The sequence below is a fragment of the Polyodon spathula genome, unplaced genomic scaffold (genome assembly GCF_017654505.1).
Source record: "Polyodon spathula isolate WHYD16114869_AA unplaced genomic scaffold, ASM1765450v1 scaffolds_731, whole genome shotgun sequence".
NCBI lineage: Eukaryota > Metazoa > Chordata > Actinopteri > Acipenseriformes > Polyodontidae > Polyodon > Polyodon spathula.
Genome location: NW_024472220.1, coordinates 322,762 through 346,031, shown reverse-complemented (window position 1 = coordinate 346,031; position 23,270 = coordinate 322,762). Strand labels below are relative to the sequence as shown.

The following is a 23,270-nucleotide window of genomic DNA, read 5'->3' as shown; positions in this document are numbered from 1 at the left end:
AAAATGTGTCTTTAATACAAGTCAAGCCCCTCTCACAAAAAAAAAAAAAAAATAATAATAATAAATCTACCAGACTTCTTCCTTTACTAAAACGGGGGGGGGGGGGGGGGGGGGGGGGGGGGGTCATTTTCAACTGAATGGGGGGGGGGGGGGGGGGGGGGGGGGGGGGGGGGGGGGGGGGGGGGGGGGGGGGGGGGGGGGGGTGGGGTGGGGGGGGTGGGGGGGGGGGGGGGGGGGGGGGGGGGGGGGGGGGGGGGGGGGGGGGATGGGGGGGGGGATGGGCGGCACCGCCCACCCCCCCACCCCCAGGGTAAGACTTACAATATAACTCTGAGGGAACGTAATATGGTTGCATTAATAGACCCCCCTCTCCGGCCCCCAGCAGAGGGCACCCGTGTTCTATAAGAGATATTCTCGATATTAACTTTTTGGGGTAAACCCCCGTGTTTCAAATGATATTTCGAAATTGAAAAAACTTGAACACATTCTTTATTTATTTGTTTTTTTAATATGTTCTTTCTTGAACACAAAACTATACAGGCCCCGAGCTGGAGAATGGGAGAAGAGGAATAACAGGTGGATGCGAGTGGGTGGAGTGGGGGTGGAGAATTTCTTGCAAACCTAGGAGTTTTTTTCACTGGTACATAAGCTTAAGGGAGAAGGGGGGGGTGTAACTGACTAGTTCTGTACAATTCTATGGGGTAGTTCTGTACAACACCAACCAAGATCAAAACAGCACAAAAGAGGTGGTATTACAAAAAAAACATGTCTTCTGTACAACATTGTGTCCATCTGTTTTATTAAAAGGATTTCACAAATAGAATTTTTTTTTTCTTAGTTCAAAACATCTGCATAACAAACTACCAAACAGAAAAGGTGCAAGTTGAGGGGTTTTGTTTTAAACATTGTTACTCTGCTGGCAGGTTAAGACACTGTTCAGGCTGCTAAACAGGCACACTAGTAAAGGGCCCGATTATCTCTCTAACCAAGGTAGGATCCTTAAAAGTTGACACATACCACAAACTTGCCTCCTATAAGCCTAATGTAAAATCTCAGTATTGAATAGAGGACTTCAAAAAACATTGCAGACCAACAGCAACATCTGCTGGCAAAAGCCGAGATGGAAGACACATGGCTGCCGCCTTTTTTTAAATAAGTGCCAACTTTCCTTTTTTCTTCTCCTGCCAACTTAACATGGTCAAGCAATCTTTGCCTCACTTTTGCGCAAACCGTTGCTTGCACTTAGGACATCGCTTGGAAATGGCAACTATATGTAAAATTGCTCTAAAAAATTGCTATAAAAAAGTCTATCCGACTTCCTGACCCCCTCCCCAAAAACCTCCTGTCTGTCTCAGTTCCCAACTCGAGAGCATAGATATAGATTCACATGTGGAAATACCCCTGTCTCACACTGAGGATCTGAACGAGTGTACACCTGAACAGTTTGCAAGCACCACGTCAAATCACACCATCAGTTTCAGTGGGCATGAGGACGGATCCGATGAGCAAGCCCTTGGAGATGCTGCTGATGTTGCTTGTAGAGTCTGTACGAGGGCAGCAAGCAGCACTGCACGCCACCTCTCTGAACTCAATCTTCCACATTTAACATACAAGCAGGACCCTTCCATTGGAATGGAGGCATGATACCCTTGATAGCAAAAAGAGGGGTGCCCCCATCCCAACAAGCTGTAAAACTCAAAGTATTAAAAAGCTCCTATGTCTGCCAGCACCCACCCCCCCCAAAAAGAAAAATCTGTTCAACTCTCAGGGCAGAAAAAAATTACAAATACAAAAACATTGTATAGGAGCTCTGACTATCCATCCCTGTGCACTTAATGAATTAACCGACTCTCTCCTGAACACAGTCCGAGTAAACATTAGATACAAATATAAATCAGCAGCTCTACAAAATACAAAACAAGGAAAATAAAGAATTATCAAAAAAAAAAAATCCAGGTCAGGTGGTCGGGTATGAGTTTCCAACAAAGGATTTAAAAAAAGAAAAAATTACATATGTCTACGCCTTCTGGAATGTTGCAGGGTTTTCTTTTCCCTGTCGCTCTCCTCCTCCTCCTCTTCTCTCCCTCTCTTGCTCGTCCTCTTGCTGTGCCGTGTTTTCCTGCTTTCCTGTTCCGCGTCGCTCTCCTCTTCGTCGTGTTTCTGAATGCGAGCAGAGTTGGTTCGTCTGCTTTTCCGAGTTTTGCGGCTGTTCTCCTGCTCACTCTCCTCCTCCTCCTCCTCCTCCTCTTCCACCTCCTCATACCGCTTGCGTGCCGAGCCTGTCCGCTTGCTGTGCCGAGTCTTCCTGCTGTCCTCCTGCTCACTCTCCTCCTCCTCCTCGTTGTCCTTACGCCCTTGCTTGTGTGACGAGCTGTTCCGCTTGCTACTCCGAGTTTTGTGACTGTCCTCCTCCTCGCTCTCCTCTGTTTCTTCCTCCTCCTCCTCCTGCTTGCTTGTATCGCTTATCCTCTTGCGTTGCCGACGACGTGTGTAGCTCTGGCCCGGTAGGTGTTTGTGCAGCAAGTCCACAAAGCACTGCTCCGTCTTGGTCAGGCAGGAAAGGACATGGCTGTCGGGCTGGTTGTATTGCTCAGCGTTGGAGAAGATGAGCTTCATGTCCTCCACGAAGTCTGCCGCATGGCGGTACTCCCCGTTTGTACACTTCCGCTGCATGCTCTGGAAATCCAAGGGATTAGAGATCACCTCCAGGTAGTCTTCTGCTTCCTCTACAGACACTGGCTCTCTGAGAGGGGGTGGGGGGGATTAGGTAAAAGCAGGGAGTCAATACCAATCAAATATCTTGCTATATCTGGACAGACCTTTAAAATTGATCACCTTTACTTGAAGATATTTTCAAATAAGTCCTGCTAACACCCCCTCTTGATCCCTCTCACCTGAAGGGCCAGCTGAATCTGAACTTGACCAGTTTTTTAAGGATCTCCTCACACCTCTGCACCTCCAGGGCTTGTCTGCTCACTCCCTGTCTCGAGCTTTGCCGCACCTGAAGGAAATAAAAACACAAATAAAACAGGGGCCCATCAGCACCAGGCAGCCATTCCAACACCCATCATTACTCATTTAGGGATTATGAAAGGTCAAGTGAAATTACAGGAACGGATTACAGCATAGTTTTTTTGACTAAATCAGTCATATCTCATTACCAGATACAACCTTGATCAGAATATCCTCAGTTGTGCAGAATTATATATACAGTGTGGATATGTATATACATAGATTTTATATACAGTACATATAGTACAGTTTCCTATCCCTACAGTTCCGTTTGTGTGCTTCAGTACTTTGTCAGAACCAAGCCCACATCTGCACAAACCACTCACAGATTTAACAAATCCCCTCTGCCCTAGTCTTGCAGACAGTCATGTTGAGAGTGTCACATGCTTCTCTGTCAAAGAGCCAGCAGCCACATTGCTGAAATTCTGTCGCTTAATGAGGCCCTGCTAGAGCCAGAGACACACGGACTCCACTTAATAACGGCCGCTTTAACAAGCTCAGGGTCATCTGGCAACCAGGAGACCGACTAACAAAGATGCCTCAGATATTTCTCCAGCTGATTCACCCAGCACTTGGGGAAGAGGGAGCCTGCAGTCTTCATTAGCAAACCCTCCAACTGGGGACACATGTGCAGCAGTGCATTCTCCTGATGAAAGCAAACTCACAGCACCTGTTCAGTCAGGGGACACATTCTCTCAAGGTTTGACTGCAGCAGACGCAAGCCCCAGAAATGCCTTTCACTAATGCACTCCCAGGCAAAAGGACCAAGGAAATTCTTGTGTGATGAATAACACCTCCCAATTCATTTCTAGAAGTTCTGAGCCAAGAAACGTCTGCGTTTTTCTTCCAAGATGCCTTATCTAGTTGACATTCAACATTTCTTCTTAAGTCTCCAAAGAAATTTTTTTGAAACACAGGACTGTCCTGGGAATTTCAGTGGAAAGCTTTGGTTTCTTACCAGTTCCTCGATGTCAGCAGGGATGCCCGGGTTCACCTTTTGCCTGCTGCTCTTGGAGTTTTGTGGGGAATTTTTCTTGGTCACCTGTTTTCCTCCCTGCTTTTGTGCCCATGAAGATGCAGAACGTTTACCCTTGGCACCTTTCCGAGGCCTCACTGCAAACACACGCACAGAACACACACACTGTCATTAAATTACTGTCACCTGGATTCTTACAGGTGAGAGACAGTCACTACAGAATGGATTCCAAGCTTTGTACAGAAACTTTCTATAATGTACAATCTCCCCCCCACCCGTGGCTAAGCTTACAGGAGTTTGTATCAAAGCCCACCCAGTAGGACGAGGCTAGATGCTGCTAAAACTCCATAAAGGGTCAGTCTTTGCAAAGGGCGGTATTGGGTTACAGTTCTGCACAGCCGTTAACAGCCCCTGCGAGACAGAGAGTGGGGATGGACAAGCCTGTTTCCACATTCTTCATCCTGCTTGTCGGCTCTTTACAGGGGTTTAGCCTGCCCGTGTCACAGCGGCCCCGCTGTTACATTAGCACCCCAATTAAACACCCCGAACCAGACCTCCTCGGTAAGCAGAGAAAGAGCTGGAAAGACGATCCTTTTCACCAGCAGCAGCCTGTTTATCATCCCTGTAATATGGGTGGCACTTTCAGATTGCCCAGGTCACAGGTCTGCCAAACAGCACTTACAGCTCAGCCCTGCCACCTTGAAATCTTCATCAGACTCCGAATCTTCCTCCTCAGAGTCATCTTCCTCCTCATCCTCCTCCTCTTCCTCCTCCTCCTCACTCGTGTCCTCTTTGTAGTTTCTGCACAGACAGGACACCCAACCATCAACCCAATCTCATCTCCACTCAAAAAGCAGCATGGTCTAACAATTCATGTGAATCTGATCTGCAGCAGGGTTCACAATAGGATTCTATTGCAGAGCAGTTTGTGCCATTCCAGATTTTACCAGGGGCTTAACAAAGCCAAAGATAATAAATGAACAGGCTACTTCCATGCTTATGCACTTCAGTCAGGATCTGTGCATACTCAGCGGAGAGGCACCGAGTCCCTACCTGCCCCGAGAGCAGCGGCGAGCGATAGCGGGCTGGCAGGACGGACACAGCCACTCCCCGTCAGGGATGGAGTAGAGCGCCGGCCTCAGACAGAACAGATGGAAGGCCTTGTTACACTCATCACAAAGGATCAGCTTGTCGTCTTCACCTGGATGGGACAGGCAGGGAGGAGACAATGTTACCCCATACCAGATGCTTTGTGGATAGCTTATTTATTCAGCACCTCTATACAAAGCTACTCTGTCACTCCTGATCTGTCTTTGATAGGTGCAAAATAAGGCAACTACTGGATCTAAATCAGATGAGACAATCCAAGAGAAGAATCTTGACACTTTAAAAACTTAAAGCAAACATTAAAAACAGACATTGGGACCCAAATTACAAAGCTTGTATTTTACACCACTTCTCTCCTGCTTACTTCCTGATAGTCAAAAACTAAAAAAAAATTTAATAAAAATCAATCTGCCCTTTTCAGTTCCACTGGGCTTCTCATCCAGCCTGGTGAATCTGAGCCCCCTTGCTGAAGTCACCTCTGACTTATTAATCATCCCAAAGCAGGGTCTTTGGGTGCTACTGTTAACTGGTGTTCACCTTGACTCACAGGGTCCCTGCAAATAATTCTTCAGTGCTTTCAGTACACTCTAAACAGCCATGCATAATGACTGATCATGTGCTAAAATTATTACATTGAAGTGGGCCCTACCATACATCACCACCCTTAAAGTGTAGTTATCTAATCTACTTTTCTACATTTCTGAATTACCATTTCAACTGCCTTTCCTTATCAGAAATGTTGTTCAGCAGGTACACAGATGGGATACATATTTTTTTGATTGGTTAAAAACATTTAGTTTATTTAAAAAAAAAAAAAAAAGTGCTGATCTTACAATCTTTATGTAGCCACGTATAGCTATATACAGCACTTCATGACATATTATGAATTTTTGAAAGCTATTTTTTCCCCCCCACCAAGGAACTCAAATGTGCATGTGTATAACCCCAAGTAAAACACACTTGAATGAATACAGCCTTAAAATGTTTCATTAAACCACATCTAAAACTCAAAACAAACAAAAAAATGAACATATCTCTGGTAACCTAGTTAGTTATTTAAAGATATGACCTCGATTCCTTACTCAACTAAGAAAACTTCATAAAAATACCTTTGCGTTAAGATGATGGAGCAAAAATGTACGGTGCAATCACCAGTATTAAATTTGAATGATTATATTTCGTGTGCCTAATTAATCAATTATTATTGAGGCTTAGCCCTAATCTGCAGAAGGGTTAAGGTAGCAGGTTTGAGCAGCACCACAGCAATGGTCGCTGTCTCACTGTAACTCCTGCGCTGCACTGCTGAATTTCACTCCAGGGAGGAGCACGGAGTGTAAGTTACTTCCTAGGGGGAATATTTTAAAACAGACAAACAAAATCCATAAATAAGATGTCAATTCTCACTTCAAACTCCTTGCTGTATTACACAGTCGCCAAGCTGCTGAAATCAAAGTTAGGGTCCTTAATTAAAGTTGACTGTTGGGGCTATGAAGGAATCCCTGTTATCTGTGTCAGGAAGGCTGCCTGCTTGCAGAGAGAGATGCCACGTGCTGTAACCAGAGTCGAGAGCCTGAGGTTTCACACAAAGCAAGGAGAAGTTAAAGGGCACCCCATAATAGAGCTCTGGCCTGCTGCTGCACCTGCCAGCACAGCTCCCCTACACCCCCTACTGGCTAAAACTAATATTGCACTACACTCTCCCTGGAAAACCTTGACTGTATACCATGATACACCTGGACATCCCTAAAACATACACATTACAGCCTACTACCCAACCCTCTACCCCAAAACCAGCCTCACCTTTCCGCCTGCACACCTTGCAGCGTGCGTTCTCGGCCGACATGTCCCACTTAATGCAGGCGTCCAGCATTCCCAGGAGAGCGTGCATCCTTGAGAAGGTCTGGGCTTCCCGGATCATAGTCTTCCACTTCTCCACTGCAGAGGCCACCTGCGGAGAGAGCAGAGCAAAGCATATAAAAGCGCTCAGTCGCACCACAGGCTGGCACCTGCAGGGCAATACAGCTTACTGCTAGAGCACCAGGGGCGTGGTAGTCGCTTGTGTCTCTCAGTCCATACCAAACCAGAACCTTGTTCCAACCAGGTCCTTAATTACTACATTGAACACCTTGGTTCAACTAAACAATGAAAAGATCTGTTTCAAATAAGGTCCTGACTACTTCAATTAAGGACATGGTTGGGACAGGGTCCCAGGCTGGAATGCATTGAAACAGTTAAAATGGTGTGAGGTCATTACACATTACACAGCAATGGGTAGATCACAAATATTGGACAGATGGGAACTATGTTTTTCTGCAGCATAACTGCAAAACGATCAACTGACTTCACAATATCTATCTATGCTGCTTCCAAGCTGTTGCCCTCTGTATATGACACACATACGTCGTACAATGGCGTCAAGTGTTGAAGCGCTTTTACAACTGCACTCCCTAGCAACTTGGTGGTAATTGACGTTTCCATACCCTTGCCTCCTCTGCCATCTTCTTGTCCTCGTCTATCTCCTCTGCCTTGCTGCTGCTCTCCTCCCCGCCCTGCTTCCTCCTCTTCTGCTGCTTGGGCGCCATGAAGCCCTGGAGGAACTTCTTGATGACACACTCCTGCAGGGGGATCACACACTCCCCGAAATCCTTCAGCTTCTCCAGAGAGCGCACCTGCCGGGGACAGACACCCACACCACCGGTGAAAAACAAGTGCTTCATTTTCTTCACTTGCTACAGATGTGTCTTACATCAATTAAAATTGTATTCAAATGTATTTATTTATTTATTTTAAAGAAAACCGAAATATCTTTCGCTCTACACAACCCTACAATAATTCAAACCACAGAAACATTCAAGTTCTGATGACTCCCCCAAAATGACTGCAGGCATAGCAACAAGTTCCTACTATAAGGGAAAAAGCACATGCAGCAATAAATTAGAAAACATAATGGAGAAATCAAGACGTGCCTTTCCAGCATGGTTTCGAACTTATTTCATACTTCAACTCAAGCCTGCCCAACCCTTCATCCTCCTACCCCCACCAACCCACTATCTGTCCATCTATTGGCTTTGGCCCTGTCTACAGTATGCCTTTAAACCATATTAGTTGCTTCTAAAAATTGGTTTAAAAAGTGCCAAATACATTTAGCATCTGTACTACAGAGAGTTTAATACCAGACTCAAGAACAAGACTCCAGACCACCTCAAGGGGATAGTCTCGAGTTTGGTTCTAAATTAGATTGCATTAATTATTGCCGTTTGTCAGAACTGTGGACAGTGTAACACCAAACATCTTTTCTGTATTCTCCAATATACCAAGATGCTCTGACAGTTTACAAATTCAGAACAGGCGTCTGAAGGAGCTTCACTGTGCAGAGTGAGGCTTATGCTGTGAAACGGTGGATCATGCAGCAACGCGGTCCCAAAATCAAGGCAATTATTGATATCTGCAGCGATGAAACCGTTCAAGGAGAACTTTAGACCTCAGAAAGAAATGCACGCATTTATGCTAAAACATTCATGTGATGAAGCGCTGTGTCATCTGTGGGCTTGGGCTCCATAATGCATGGTTGTGAACATAAAATACATGGTGGGATAAGTCCCACTGTCCATTAGGCTGCTAAGTATTGTAATTAACTTTTATTAGTGCTTCCACGTATAAAACCGTGAAAACGGTACTTCAGTGCGGGTGCTTTCAGCCGAATGGATTAAAATGTTTGAGTACGGTTCTCAAGCTCTGTTATGTAGTGTGGGCATAGCCTTTGTCTCACCCTCTCCTCGAACTCTGTGATGTCGTCCATGTATCCCAGGCCGCCTTTCTGCAGCCGCGACGCCACCTCTATGATGTCACTGCGCAGGAACTTGAGCAGCTCCTGGTGGCCGTCGCAGGTCTTCAGCCCCGGGTTGGGCTTGCGGGCCAGGTAGATTGAGCGCAAGACATCCTGGTACCTGATGTGGTACACACAAGCAACGTCAATGAAAAGCACTTAATTTTATTTATTCATTTAAGGTTGAGTTGGACTCTCTGACCCCTCCCACCCTTGATCACTGGCCTGGACAGAGACACAGAGCCACACCTGCAATGTTATAAAACAGCAAGTGGAGCACTGCTTCTCCGTTACTGAGACTAGGAGGAAATCTGGGCTAGCTTGGCAGGAGAAAGCCTGTCGAAACTGCTTAGCGAATTTCTTTAGCACCAAGTGAATGTCCTGTACTGCTGAGCCAGGCAGGAGCTTACTTGTCCTGCAGTTGATGCTTGAGCTCACTCTCCCGGGCCCCCTGGGAGTGCAGGCTCTCCAGTAGCTCCTCCAGCTCTTTTGGGGTGTCACACAGGAACCTGACAGACAGAAAAGGGTGCATTACAACATGGCTGCATAACAAACAAATTACACACCTACTGTAAAACAATGAAACCGACAGATTAAGACCACTATGTATGTTTGCTGTATTATTCACACATTTCCTGTTTATACTATGAGCATCTATATGTTGTTCAATATTTTTTTGCGTGGTATTGGATATCATTAAAGGTTGTCCGAAGCAGAACGTTTTAGAGCCATCGTGTTAGATGAACCAGAGAAAAATCTGACTTTGTATTCAAGTTTTTAAATCTATTTCATGGTCTTGTCAAAACATAAGTAGAACCTCAGAGTTATGAACCCCTTGGGAATGGAGGTTGTTCGTAAGTCTGAAATGTTCGTAACTCTGAAAACTGAGTTTAATGGTTTTATTAAAACGTGGACACCTGCTACCTATACCCTCAATCTGGCAAGTACAAGGATACAGAACAGTAATGCAATACTCTATGGTTCCAACGTCTTTAAAAGAGTACTATAAAAATGGGGAAAAAAGGCTGCATTTAAGTTAGCTTTGAAATCTTAACTGTTGCAAAAACACAGATTTAAACGTCCACGAAAACCTGGGGAAACGTCGTGCTTGTTTTAAACAAGATACGTTTGTGCAGCTTGCCTCGTTTGGCTAGAAGTATTTAAAAAAAGAAAAATTGTGCTTTGCATTAACTAAAATGTTTCTAGTAAAACTGTAAAACTTTTGCCTTCTCTGTGACCAGCATGCTGCTTATAGGAACGTTTTGAAGATTCAGTCTAAGTCCAAATTGAATTTAGGGCACTAGTGATTTCCCACTTCTCCTATCGTGTGTTGAATGTTTCAGCAGGCTTTAAGTAAACCACTAAAATGGGAGAGCTCTTTAAATATCAGACTGAAACAACATCAGCATGTCTAGAAACAGAACAGCACTGAAGTGCCAGTAACAGCACTGTGAAAAATCGCTGGAGTGTGTCCCTGGCACAGGCGCTGCTGGAAAGGGATGCATCCTCGCCATGTTCCCACAGCACACAGGAGCCAACCCAGACCAAGGGTCACACAAAGGATGAAAAACTCAGAGAGAGAGAGAGAAGCAGACACACAAAAGACTTCAGAAAGGATTGTGGGGATCTTCCTGAACAGCTATATTACCAGAAGAGAAAGAAAATACAACTTATTTTTTAAGAAAGTGTTAAAGAATGTTCAAACCAAGACTCATCACAACTGAATGAGCGGTCCCCAGGACAGCTTGGAACACACAGAGCTCGGCTGCTTCCCACAGGGGGCTGGTATTGGATGCATTATTGAACTGGCAAGACCAAGAATGTTCAGTTTGTCTGTGTCATAATTAGCTTTAAAAAAACAAAAGAAAAACACTGTAGGATACCAGAGGTTCTGTCCTTGCTTGGGAACGGTGGTTTCTATACAGAGTTCGGCTCCATTATGCTGGCCGCTCACGTTCAGGCAGTTGTCCCCTCCTCCACCTCCATCTGGTTTATCTACCAAAACAAAAACACGCATTCAACCAGTGGTATCACTGGCACAAGAAGCAAGCGAGGTCTAACACGTGGTTTGTTTCGTTTCATTTACTTGTCAAAATCGTACTCCTCAGATCTTGCACGAGGCGCACAGTGCTGTCAGATGCTGAAAGAGTTTCTGCTCTACAGTCCTGCGCAGATCATACGCCCGTCAATCCTGACCTTAAAACCCCTGTCATTTATTCCTGGGACTCGATCAATAATTGCTACTGATGTAGAATTTGAGCCAGTCCATATTTTACAGCTTCCTGAACATATTACCTTTATACATTGCTCAAATGATCAAACTTTTTTTTTTTTTTTTTTTTTTTTTTTATTAACTCTGTAATATAGCGCAACAAATGCAACATCAGTATTTTCAATAGGCTCCTCCTTGCACAGCTGGGTGGAATTAGGTGTCGCTAGACTGATGGAAATTCTCACATTCTGGATCCTGCTCCTTTTTTTTGGGGGGCAGAGTGAAGCTGTAGTCAATGCTGTCGTGCACCCAGCCCTTCTCAATGTACAGCCCTGGGACTACATCTGAGAACAGCCAGTACCTGCAATGCAAAGCAAACCCCTGTAAATACAGAGCCGTCTGCAATCACTAAGGTACATTTTGGTACATGCTTCAAAACACAAAACACACACAGCAACTAGAAAAGTGTTAAGATTACCCCCCCCCCTCCAAAAAAAAATACTACTAAAAATATACATTTTAAGCTGGATCTAAAGACAGATGGGACTGTCAAACTTTGTAAAAACACCACAAACAAACTTTCACTTTATTCCTTAGGTCAAGAAAAGCTGTGCTTAACTGACCTGTGCTCTCACTCGGTCAATACTAAAACTAGTCAAAAAGGACAGGATTTCTGCCGACTGCTGTCCCAATCTGCTGGGGCTGGAGTCAGTTTCCTAGCCCCCCTTCACCTGTTGTGGTTGCGGTCAGTCCCCAGTGGGAGGCGCCGCAGCACCAGCTTGGCCTTTGTGATGCCCTCCTGGAAGGCTTTCTCTGCCGCTGCTTTCTGTCTGCGAATCCGCTCCTCCTCTGCCTCCTTCTCCATCCGCTCTGCAGAGAGAAAACAAGCAAAATCCAACGGTCACTCAAGGGGTTTGCAGGTCACAAAGCCTCAGGAATAAATTACATAAATACATGTTGCAACACCAGCCTTCCTGCAAATCAATTTAGCTACAGCATATTAAGCATTTAAATGTGTGCACTGCCATGGGTAGAAACCAGCTTGTGCTGCAAGATAGGCATTTTTACTACTCCTCACCATCTCCTCTCTTACCCTTGGTCAGCCGGTCGTTTTCCTCTTTCTCTTTCTTAGCCTGGATGGAAAGCAGCCTTCTGCTCTTCACTGTGCTGATCATATCCTCGGGTTCCTGATCTACAGGAGCCCCGTCCACCTTCCCTTTGTTCAGATCCTTTTTCTCTCCGCCAGCCGGTTGTTTCTTTTTGTCTGCTTTTCCCGAGGAGGAGACAGTCGTCAGATTTCCATCTCCTTCTACCTTCACCCCTTCTCCTCCTGCCTTGGCCTCCAACAGCTCTTTGCGGCGTTGCTTCTCTGCCCTCTTGCGGTCGTTGACCTCCTTGAGCGTGGCCAGCCGCTCCTTCCAGAGCTCGGCAGAGCGCTGCTGCATGGTCTCAACGTGGTCCTCCACAGAGTAGGTCATGAGGATGCGGTGGCACAGAGCCACCAGGAGACTGACCTTCTCTTGTGGGGTCAGCTCGAAAACCTCCGCCGTCTCTAGCTTTTCCAGGAACTCGTTGCTCACCACGTCATCGAAACCACCCAGCCCCAGGTCCCCCGCAGAGGAACCCTGCGCGCTCTCGTCCTGGGCGTCCCAGGGGCGCAGGCAGAGGCGGACTAGCTCCGAGACGGAGTGCAGGGTGAGAGGGATCTCCGAGAGGACCATGTCCAGCTCACTATACCCCTCCGCCAGCTCGTCCTGGAGAAGCGTCTGGAGCAGGATCACCAGGACCCTGTTGAGGTAGAGGAAGCCACCCTTTTCAGCGGCCAGGGCCTCCATCAGCGCCACGGCAGTGATGGGGAACTGATCTTCCGGCATCAGCAAGCCAGCATAGCAGTTCAGGAACTCTGTCACCATGGCCACGTCACCGAAGAGCGCGTTGGGCAGGCCCTCAGGCATGTCCACCAGCTTGAAATTGGGCAGGCTGCGACCGGTCAGCTCCTGGTCTTCGTAGCGCCGCAGCTTCTCCAAGCGCTGCAGCATCTCCTTCTCCCGCCTCTCCTTGGCCTTCTCACGCAGTTTCTCCTTGACCTCCTCGCGCTTCTTGCGCATCACGTCCTGCTTCTCCTCCACGCTCATGGCTGCCCAGAGCCTCTTGTGCTCCAGGAGCTCCCAGCGCTTCTGGACGAGGTCTCGCAGCTCCTCCGGGAGCCGGCCCCGGTCCTCAGGAGACAGCACCTTGGCAGCCTTGCTGATGAGGCAGGACAGGGCACTCTTCTTGTCTTCCTTTCCTTTGTTTTCCTTGTAGTAACGCAGCAAGTGGAGCGCCATGGGAGGCAAGGGCTTGCCCAGTTTGGGGGTGCTCCCTCCGCCACTCTTGAGCCTCTTCTGGGGGCTGCGGGATGGAGTGCCCTTGGCCATGTCCAGTAGGGTCATCTGCTTCATCTTGGGCTTCTTAGCTGGCTTGATTCCTCTCTTGGGTGTTTTCTGCCCATTTAGGACCTTGGCCCCGCTTTTCCTGCTTTTGCCCTGCTTGGTTTCGTTAAGCTTCTTCTCTCTCTTCCTGGAGGGAGTTTTCATGAACACATCGCCCTCCATCTCTCCCTCCCCTCCGTTGCCAGTGAGGGAGCCAGAGTTCTTCACTTTCAGGGGGGAGCCATTCATTGCCTTCTTCACCTAAGAATAAGAGGCAATAAGTTTAATTTCACCACTGAGAATTCATACTTAAGAGTTAGTGAAAAAGTTTGCCTACTTGGTTTAAATTCAACGACAAACATTCCGACTAGAAGTCTCAATGTCCCCTAACTCTGAAGACATTCCGAAAAACAGAATTGACTACATTTCTAATTATTTACATTTGACATTATTTAGTGTTAAAGTTATGGATGACTAGTTCAAATTTGAGTTTAATCCTGGGTCTGACAGGTCTGATATTACAATTTTCCCTTTCCAGTCCGATGTCGACCCTGTCCGACATCATTAAAAAGACTTAAAGCACAGGTCTCTAGTCGTTTTTTCTCCAGAAAAAGTCGAGAAAACCTTTCAATGGCCAAGTGAGACAGACAGGAGCCAAATGAAACTGAAAAAAGGGGCGTATTTCATAGACCCATGCACATAGACCCAATAGCTGCTTCTGCATCCAGCGCTCAAAGAATACCACTGACATTTACAGAGCTTTTATTTGATGTTATAGTAATAAAATAATGACTTGGATAGCATTATTGAGGAGTTTGGTGATAAAACGAGTGATCAGGAGAGGATTTATCAGTATGCACAACTATGAAGAGGTATGTGAAAAATACAGAGAACAAGGGGTGGGGCTTGGCTGGAGATACAGTACTGATATTTTGAGATTCAATGCCTTTTAATCCTGTTTTACTCTGAAAAAAAAAAAAATTTAAAACAGAGCATGTAAAATAAACAGCGCCTGTGAAAATAAACTGGACCCGACACGTCTGACAAGTGCTGAATAACATGTTAATATGTTATGCAACAAACTCAGTAAAAAGTGAATTACTTTATAACATGTTTTAACTGCTGAACAGTTATGGACAATTTACACACAAAAACAAACATATTCATAATACATAACGCATATTGGTTTGGCACCAAAAAAGGAAATATTTCACACTATTGCATATACAGTACAAGCATTCAAACACGTAATTCAGCTATACCTTTGATTACTGAATGAACAGTGACACCTTGTGGATTCATGATGAAATGCTCTCAATATGAACATGCACGCTTTCCCAAATGAAGAAATGTGAAATTGTTGATCTGGTGTATATTCCCATTCGATTCACACCAGCAGAACAGATAACACATTTGTAGTTTCAGGCTAGTTCTATATAAAACTGTTTTATCCTCGGTCATGCCATCGCACCTGCTTCAAAATAGGGCCCAAGTTGTTAGTGTGTGGGAGGAGGTCTTCCTTAATTACCTGCATGTGATTCCATAATGTGGGGCTAAGGGGGGGGCTGAGAGGGGATTTCTTCCTCTTCTTCTCTTTGTGTTTCTGCCCCTCCTGGTCTTCACCTCCCTCCTCTTGCTTCAGCTTCTTTGAGGGCTTCCCGTCCAGAGAACCCAAGCTCTTGCGCTTGGCAGAGGGGTTATGGCTCATATACTGCCAGGAAAATATTACACCAGGATTAGCCTTGGATTAACAGTGGATTTTTTTTTTGTATCTCTTGTATTAGTAATGCGTACTTATTCTTTCCCTTCAAGATCCTTATGTACCACTTGCGGCTGGTTTCACATACCTTGATTAACACTTCATTTGACAGTGAAACGTTGCAGGTACTATACTGAAAGAATCTGTAGTCTTTTTGGAAACCATGGGCCCGGTTTTGAAGCAAGGGCAAAAAACAGCCTTATGTAGGAGTAGTTGAATGCTTTTGAGCGCTCTCACTAGTTTTAACATTAGCGCCGGGAAGCCATCGGTGAAATGTTGTCATCTCTATGAGAAGAAAATGCCTTAAGCCGTTTGGGATCTGCTGCTACACGGTCAGTGCTGTGAGGGGGAGGGTACCTTGTGTGGGTCAAGCAGGAAGTCGCTGAACTTGCTGGGCAGGGAATATTTCTTGACCAGCTCGTCCTCCACCACCCAGGGGGCGTTCTCCCCGGCGCCGAGTCGCAGGGCGTTGTGTCTGATGAAGTAGCGCAGGATCTCCTTGTTGGGGGGCCGTTCAGTGCGGAACAGGCTCTCTGCAGGAACGCTGCTGATGATCTGAAGCACAGCGAACACGGACAAGGCTGTCAGCAGGGAGCTTGGGTCAGATACTCCAACATGTCACTGGACTCTAGCTTCTATACATGCTTCTTCCTCCCCTCACCCTAAACACATTCACTGATAAAATCATTTTGTCCTGGGTTTGCATCTTAAACTGTAATAATTATGTAAATTAAAGATTTTACAGAAGAGTGCAAAAATATAATTGTGACTGGAATGTAATATTTGTTGAAATATGCAATATAAGTATGAAGGTCATTCTATTGAGTCTCTTACAACCAACTTAATTCATGTCATTAGCATACTTCCGATGTAAGCTGCTGGAAAACAAGCCAACTTTAAAACATATGTACGTATTCAGTTGCGACTGCAGAGAGTACAGGGTTCTGGCCTCTGGCTTGCTGGGCCAATTTACGTTCCCTCCAAGTCTTTCATTTAGTTAGCCACTGTGGCTAAAGTAACTTAATAAGTTTTAGCCACACTGGAAAAACTTAAGCCACTTAACAATACTATAAACAAGTTAAACATACTGTTTCATAAGGCAAAAAGATGTGCATTTTATTTGAAAACACATAGATATTTAAATGCCAAACCCTACCCTTCACAATACACAAACAGTACATTGAAAGTGCACTATAACTCCGATTGCCATTTAATAAATACCAAACTTAGTCTCACATGAAAAACATCATTACAGATTTCCTAAATTGAGAATATGCTTGCACAGATATTCACGTACTGCATAATTCTTTACATTATTTTGACTGTGACATGGTTTTCTTTCCACTGTAGGACATTAGCGCATGTTACTTGGTGAAACAGTTGAGCCACAAGGGAAAACACTGCACTTGTGGCGAGCGGCTAGTGGGAACGTAGTCAATAGACCCAGCTTAACAACCACCTCCCTTTGGGAATCGCCCCTTCACCTTATCCTCATTGATCAGCCTGACGTCATACTTGTGGGGCAGGAACTTGGGTGGCGCCCATTTCTTCTTCTCTTCCTTCAGGCTGGCGGGGAGCTTCCTGGGTGATCTGCGGGCTCGGTCACCTGAATGGATTACATTGCAAACATTTGCTAAATGCTTGCGAGGCAATACGAACAGTCAACATGGAACAAACAAATATTTACTCTCTAGCCGAACAGACAGCAGAGCTATTTTGAAGTTCAACAGTCCACATTTCAATCTCCCCAACGGCCACAGCAATTCTAGCAGCTTTCAACCATCAGTAGATGCCAGATGCCCTTTGTCTGGGTAACACACATAGTGGTTAGAGATGCAACCAATGTCTTAATCAAATACCAGACAGGTAATTATGAATGCACCTAGAACACAAACATTGAATTGCAAGCTGAGGCTTGCAAAATAAAATCCAATGGCGATCACTGGATTGATCTTAATCTCTAGCAGTAACTACCTTGGAGAAACATGTAAAAACCTGCTCTCTCCAGTTGAATTTCATGTTGTGCACTTCATCCCAGCAGCTTTGGGAGGTCCACTGGTGGTACTCACTGAGACTGTCCCTCCTGCTCTCCTCCTTCACAATGGGCTCCTGCTTCTCGTTCTCCTGGCTGGAGTTCTCTTTGTCGCTGGAGGGGGAGTCGCAGGCACCTTCCAGCTTCTTGTCCGAAGCTTCATCCTCCAGCTTCTCCAGGGCATGGACCCGCACCACTTTCACACGCAGGCTCTTGTCCTTCCCAACCTGCACAAAACACAAGGAGAGTGAGCGACCTGCCAGTAGAGGGTTATTTCAAAGAAAGGGGCTTTGAAGAGTGGCAGATATAGTGCAGATTAATGAATCTATGCTACAAATCCACAAAAAAAAAAAGTTGATTTGTCAACGAACCAGTCAGAGCAATTCAACAGAAAAGCAAATACCATTTTATTACGCAACAATCAGTTAATTACAGTATTACACATTTCAAATGCAACACTTAGAAAAGGGCTTGCGATTTAAGTTTAGCATTTCATACTGTTAAAAAATTATACATTAAAATAATGTAAAAAAAAAAAAGTTCTCAATTACAAATTCACTTCCACATAAACACTCTCCCCCCTTCTGATTTGTATTTCACATTTCCTCTAGACAGATTTAGGGAAAAAAAGCAGCAATTCACTTGCTAAAGATCCATCAATTACAGACATCAGATATAAACCCAGCTTTTGCATTTCTTTTGTTTAATCATTGTTCAAACAAGCTTACAGCACACTTACATTTTGCCAGAGTAATTCTCAAAAACCAATTGCTGGCAAGGGTATTTAGGTCTTCCTCTGTTCAGGTTTGGTAACACGATCAATAACTTGACTTTCTGTTGCTGTTTCACATTGTTTTTTTGCTTTTTTCTTTTTCTAACGCCACTTTCATGTTCTACATCTAAAACATAGTCCTCACTGCTTTCTTCTCTTACAACAGACACTTCTGTCTGCAAGTGGGATTTCAAACTCCAAGGAACATTCCCACAATGAGGGCAAACACTAACTGTTTGAAGCGTAACAAAAGAGCAAAAAACTAATGCAATTACACAATTTACAAACTGAATCTCATTAAAATGGACCAAGTATAAAATTAGGAAGAGATGTTTTAAGTGTCATAAACAACTCTGTGTTGAATCTGTAAAGAAATCATTCAGTTTGATTGCCGTTAGGCACGATTATCGTTGTTAATCCCTTACATAAGGAGCTCTGCCCACTGCTGTTCTGGAAGAGACAGGTTTACTGCAGAGCAATAAAGCTAGGATGCACCACAAGGATGAGCAGCAATATAACAGAATCACCACTGGGCACAGCTAAGACTCTGAAGCATGAAGGGTTAATGCACTCCGTGCCTGAAACTACTCTTATCTACTGCAAGCAGGGCTTCCAGTATCAAAACTTACTGCAGCAGCAGCACTTCCACAGGTACAGTACACACGTGAATGGATGGCTTCATTCATTTAATCAAACAAACTGCAAAGAATCAGCTACAAAATACATGACTTCACTTTACTAATATCAAGTACAGTTTCAGATTGTAGTGTAAGCTTGCTCAATAGTTCGATCACTCTAATCCCTCTCCCCTGGTCCACGGTTTACCTCAAAGTCACACTCCTCATCCACGGCGTACTTGGTGAGGATCTCGACCCAGGCTTGGTCAACCAGCTTGTCCAGGGAGATGGTGTTGTGATGGACAATCTCCAGGACCGGCTTCTCAAACCAGAGAGGGTATTCCTCCTTCAGCCTGCCAGCACACAACAGCCACGCTCTCATTAGTGCCACTCCAGGAAACCATTACAAAGGGTTGCTTGTACTTTCAACCGAGCTTGCTACTAAATACAAAGTACACATTTTCATATATGGAAGAAAAAAAGGAAGATAAATAAAAATGATCTGAAAGAGACTGGCCACGGTATCAAGCACAATCAGATGGATGAGGACGTGCATGTTCTTTCCTTACTTGACAAACAGAAAAGAAGCTGATTTGCCAAAGAACTCCCCACAGCCACCACCTGCACACGATTATACTTTCCTATTACTGAAAGTGGAGTGAACAACTCAAAAGCGTTGTTTAAATAATCAAGTTCTTCTCCTGCGTGGTTAGACTCAAACACAGCAGATTAATTAGGGCCCTTTGAAATCTGTTTTAGTAATTTTGAATTTTTATAACCACAAGTGTTTGATACATTGACAGCAGTGATAAAGCTAGAAATGCATGAAAAAGACAAAAAAAAAAAAACCACCTTTCTAAACAGTTTTAATCAGAGTGCTTTCAGAAAAAAGGGTACAAACTGGCACAATGTAATAGAAGCAAACTAGGAACATAGTAAATTAAAAAAAAAATCTAAAGGCTTTAGTAGTTTTTCTTTTAAACACAAGCTGAACTATAACATTTCAAAACAAATGTAATGTTCTCATTAATGACAATGTAAATAAAAGCCTAAATTTTGATTTATTTCTAATTTAACTTGGTAATATCTCCCTGAGAACTTTGCAGAAAAAAAATACAGCAACTAATCCCTACATTCTGCAGTAGTCACTACAGTACTGTCTGCTCAGAATAACTTCTAGGTACTCGTTTTCCGCCCCAGTGACAACGGTAGCTAGCAAGTGAAGTGGCACAAGAGGCAGCGCTTGATTACAGTTAAAATCACGGTCCTGTATGGTGGCTCAGAGGTGCAAAAATTGTTTTTTCATGTGTTCTCATGCCATGTGTTTCTTGAAGCCTCTTGTCATACAAACACTGTGCTATTTCAATACCATTTTTAAAATATATGCATGTGTTTGTTTAAACTGATTTGTGCCTAATTTTTCACTCACACAAAAGGGACGATATCAGGTAAGGAACTGCCGGTGATAAAAATGCCAGCTCAAGACTATTTATACATGGCAATTATAAAGAGAGTCATACAGGAGGAACCTTGGGGTTAGGGGGAGGGTCATTCAACAACTTGAAGCTGCCCCCTTGGTTAAACCAATTACAGGGACGTGGTCATTCAAATGAATTCCTTTCTCTTCAATTACTGGATCTCAGATTGGCGACGGACACTCAGAGGTTTCCTCTCGAGGTGTATGTGCAGATCTGGGTTTGAGTGTTTGAAGCGTGTTACTCACAGCTCGGTCACCTCCTGCTCTTCCTCCCAGGCCTCTTTGTGAGTGAGCTGGTTGCTGCCGGTGCTCTTGCAGGTCCAGATCCGCTCATTGTACCTATGCAAGCGAGCCTCGTAATCTCTGTGCACACGCACCCACGCTCAGGAAAACAAGCAAGGGAATGCACACCAACCAACCCTAAACCTGCGCCGCTACGCTACCTTACCAGGTGTTCTTTACCAGTTTGTGGACAACCCGTCTTTGTGTTTCTACAGCTGACACTACATTAAAAGGGCAAAAGTAATGCTACATAAAGACAAACTGATTCAGGTTTTAGCCACTTAGTAATGACCACCTGTAGTAACTTTCCCAGGCACCCTTTCAGAGGTAATGCCTTATAAACCGAGGTCAACACTTGTATGTTATTTACCAGACTAGGAAGAATAAGAGAGAAGCATTTCTTCAAGACATATGTACTTTCCTTTGCTCTCCTCAGCAATATCTATAAAGCTGGCATATGAAAGTGTTCCCATTGCTGTGTGTAAGCTGTACATTCAGTTTCCCTGTATGCAGTATACACCAGGGTGCTGTGCTGTCTACTTTCCTCATCGTTCTTCCTCCCTCCAACTGATTAACCTATATTCACTAAATATACACAGTGTCTCAAAGCAGGTTTCTACCAACATCTACAGAAAAAGAAGCAAATTCAGCAGTTCAACCACACAAAACTGGTGAGTCACATCTGACTGAAAGCAATAGTGAAAATGCACCGAATTGTAAAGGGTCTCAACTGCTCTCTTGTTGCAGCTCTGTTCTGTCAGGGCAGTGAAGACAGGGTAAGGCGGGGCGAGTTATGACTGCTGCCAGTATAGATATGACACATCACAGGCTCAAATAGCCACCTTCTCATGCCTTACACGTCTGGCGGCCCGAATCTAAATCACAAGTGAAATGAGCTTGGTTTAAAACTAGGCCCCCACAGCCATCTGCTGCCATCCCCATGTCACAGTCACAACGATTTGGCACGATTGGCAATGCCAGTTTGAGGCTCCCAGGTCTGAATGGCAGGGTTAAGGGGTGGAGTGAGGTACGCTCCTGGCACATGTCAGAACCATAACAGTCCTCAACTTTCAAAGAACATTAATTTCACCAAAACAACAACAAAAAAATTCAACTCAAAGATCAGAGCTTTTGTAGGAAAAGCCATCCACGATTTCATACTATGGGGGCCTCCTTCAAGAATTTGTTTCTCGCATTAAAAACTAAGTGGTACGTCAACAAGACCTGGTTTCTGAAGCACGGGATTGTAAACTATTAAATAAATAGCATCACCCAGAATTCATAACGTGCTGTGTCATTCAAAAAACTAAGAGACACTTCCTACCAGAGAGGTGGGATTAAAAAGAACAAAGCCAGCTGCCAGCAGCACTGCCAATGTGGAAGGAACTAATTAACTATACCCTTCAGAACAGCTGCTGTTTCGCATTTAAAATAAAGTTTATATATGTTGCTAAACTGAAGCAGGTACGTTTTGTGGTAAATAAAGGAAACTAACTTCAGGTAAGTGACCTTCACCATCATCACCTGGAGCACGCTCAATACGGATTCCTGATTTTGTTCCCCATACAAACACAAGTATGCCAAATAAACTAAAGCAACAACGCAAAACACTGCCCAAGGACACCCATCTTAACGAGCCCGCCTGTCTCCTTATTTGACAGGGTTATTAACCGATAAAAAAAATAAAATAAAATAAACTACACTTCAAAACATGTGGAGATACATTGTAACACTTCCCACAATAAAACAGAGAAACGGTAGCTGGGATTAATTTGGCTAAAATAAAATACCCAGTCAGAAACAAAGCATCTTAGATTTTATTTATTTATTTATTTTTAATTATTGCATCTGTCTTAATAGAACGCGTTTATTACAACTATACACTTATTCATGCCCGATGCATAATTCAACATTAATAATAACAATTTAAGTGTCAGTTGTATATTTTACTAATGGTTTTAAATTGGTGTAGTTATTTTGATTGTACTTATTTATTTATTTCTAATTCACTACAGTAACAACGCGATCTTGCTAACCCTTCACCACGGCGCGGCTTCTTCGTCGTCTGTCACTAAAGCGTCAAAGAGGAACCCCGGAGACGACAACTGTCAAACACAAAGACTGAACCCAAACACGAACTCGGCGGATCGTCGCTTCCACTGACAGCTATATTGTCTTTAATGTAAATCTAACACGGTACCGACACCGATCTGGCGTACAGAGGATTCAACCTCTCGATGAAAAGCTTGGGAACTGCCATCAGGGAAGTGAAAATAATCTGCCTCAAAGAACACGTTCATATAAAACTGCCATATATAGGTGTTTTATTTCTGTGTTTTTTTTTTTTTTCTCGAATTCTACGCGTTTTGTTTTCGCTGTGAAAGGATACGCTTTGTTCCTGAAGGCCTCCTTGGTGTGCTCCACGGTGTAGATTTCTTCTTCTGGGCCTGCCGGCTCGGCCAGCGGCTTTACCAGCGGGTAGGGCTTCCGGCCCAAGAGCGGTGCCATCGGGGAGACGAGCCAGGCGGAAAAAAAAACTGTCTGGACTTATGCGCTTGTCAAAAAAATCCCTCCAAGTAAAAACAAAAAAAAGAAATACAAATAGGCGTCAGAACACGCAAACACCACAAAGCAACTCGGACTTGAAAACTAGCTGTGTGTGCATGGCCCTCGCAAACCGCACGCACAATAACACAGCCTCCAGTCCGCTCCGCTCTCGCTCAGGCGGCCGCCGGCGCCATGGTCCTGGTTTGTGTGGAAAAGAAAAAGACAAAAGTGCCGGGAAAT

At 44.5% G+C, this 23,270-nt stretch overlaps 1 protein-coding gene across 2 annotated transcripts; it reads right to left on the bottom strand.

Moving 5' to 3' along the window:
* Positions 1-485: 485 nt before the first annotated feature.
* Positions 486-23,002, bottom strand: baz1b (bromodomain adjacent to zinc finger domain, 1B). 2 transcript variants are annotated; one of them, XM_041240958.1, is made up of 20 exons: positions 22,873-23,002; positions 20,448-20,564; positions 18,933-19,077; positions 17,373-17,562; positions 16,788-16,909; positions 15,661-15,858; positions 15,073-15,255; positions 12,227-13,805; positions 11,865-12,003; positions 11,379-11,494; positions 10,805-10,916; positions 9,332-9,430; positions 8,865-9,042; positions 7,576-7,764; positions 6,896-7,043; positions 5,042-5,189; positions 4,671-4,789; positions 3,971-4,125; positions 2,895-3,001; positions 486-2,743 (listed from the first exon to the last, which is right to left on the bottom strand). In XM_041240958.1, the coding sequence occupies exons 1-20, from the start codon at positions 22,989-22,991 to the stop codon at positions 2,008-2,010; spliced, it is 4,899 nt and encodes a 1,632-aa protein (XP_041096892.1). In that variant the 5' UTR covers positions 22,992-23,002; the 3' UTR covers positions 486-2,007. The 2 variants fall into 2 exon arrangements, with proteins under 2 accessions (XP_041096892.1, XP_041096893.1); XM_041240959.1 differs by lacking the exon at positions 15,073-15,255.
* Positions 23,003-23,270: the final 268 nt, after the last annotated feature.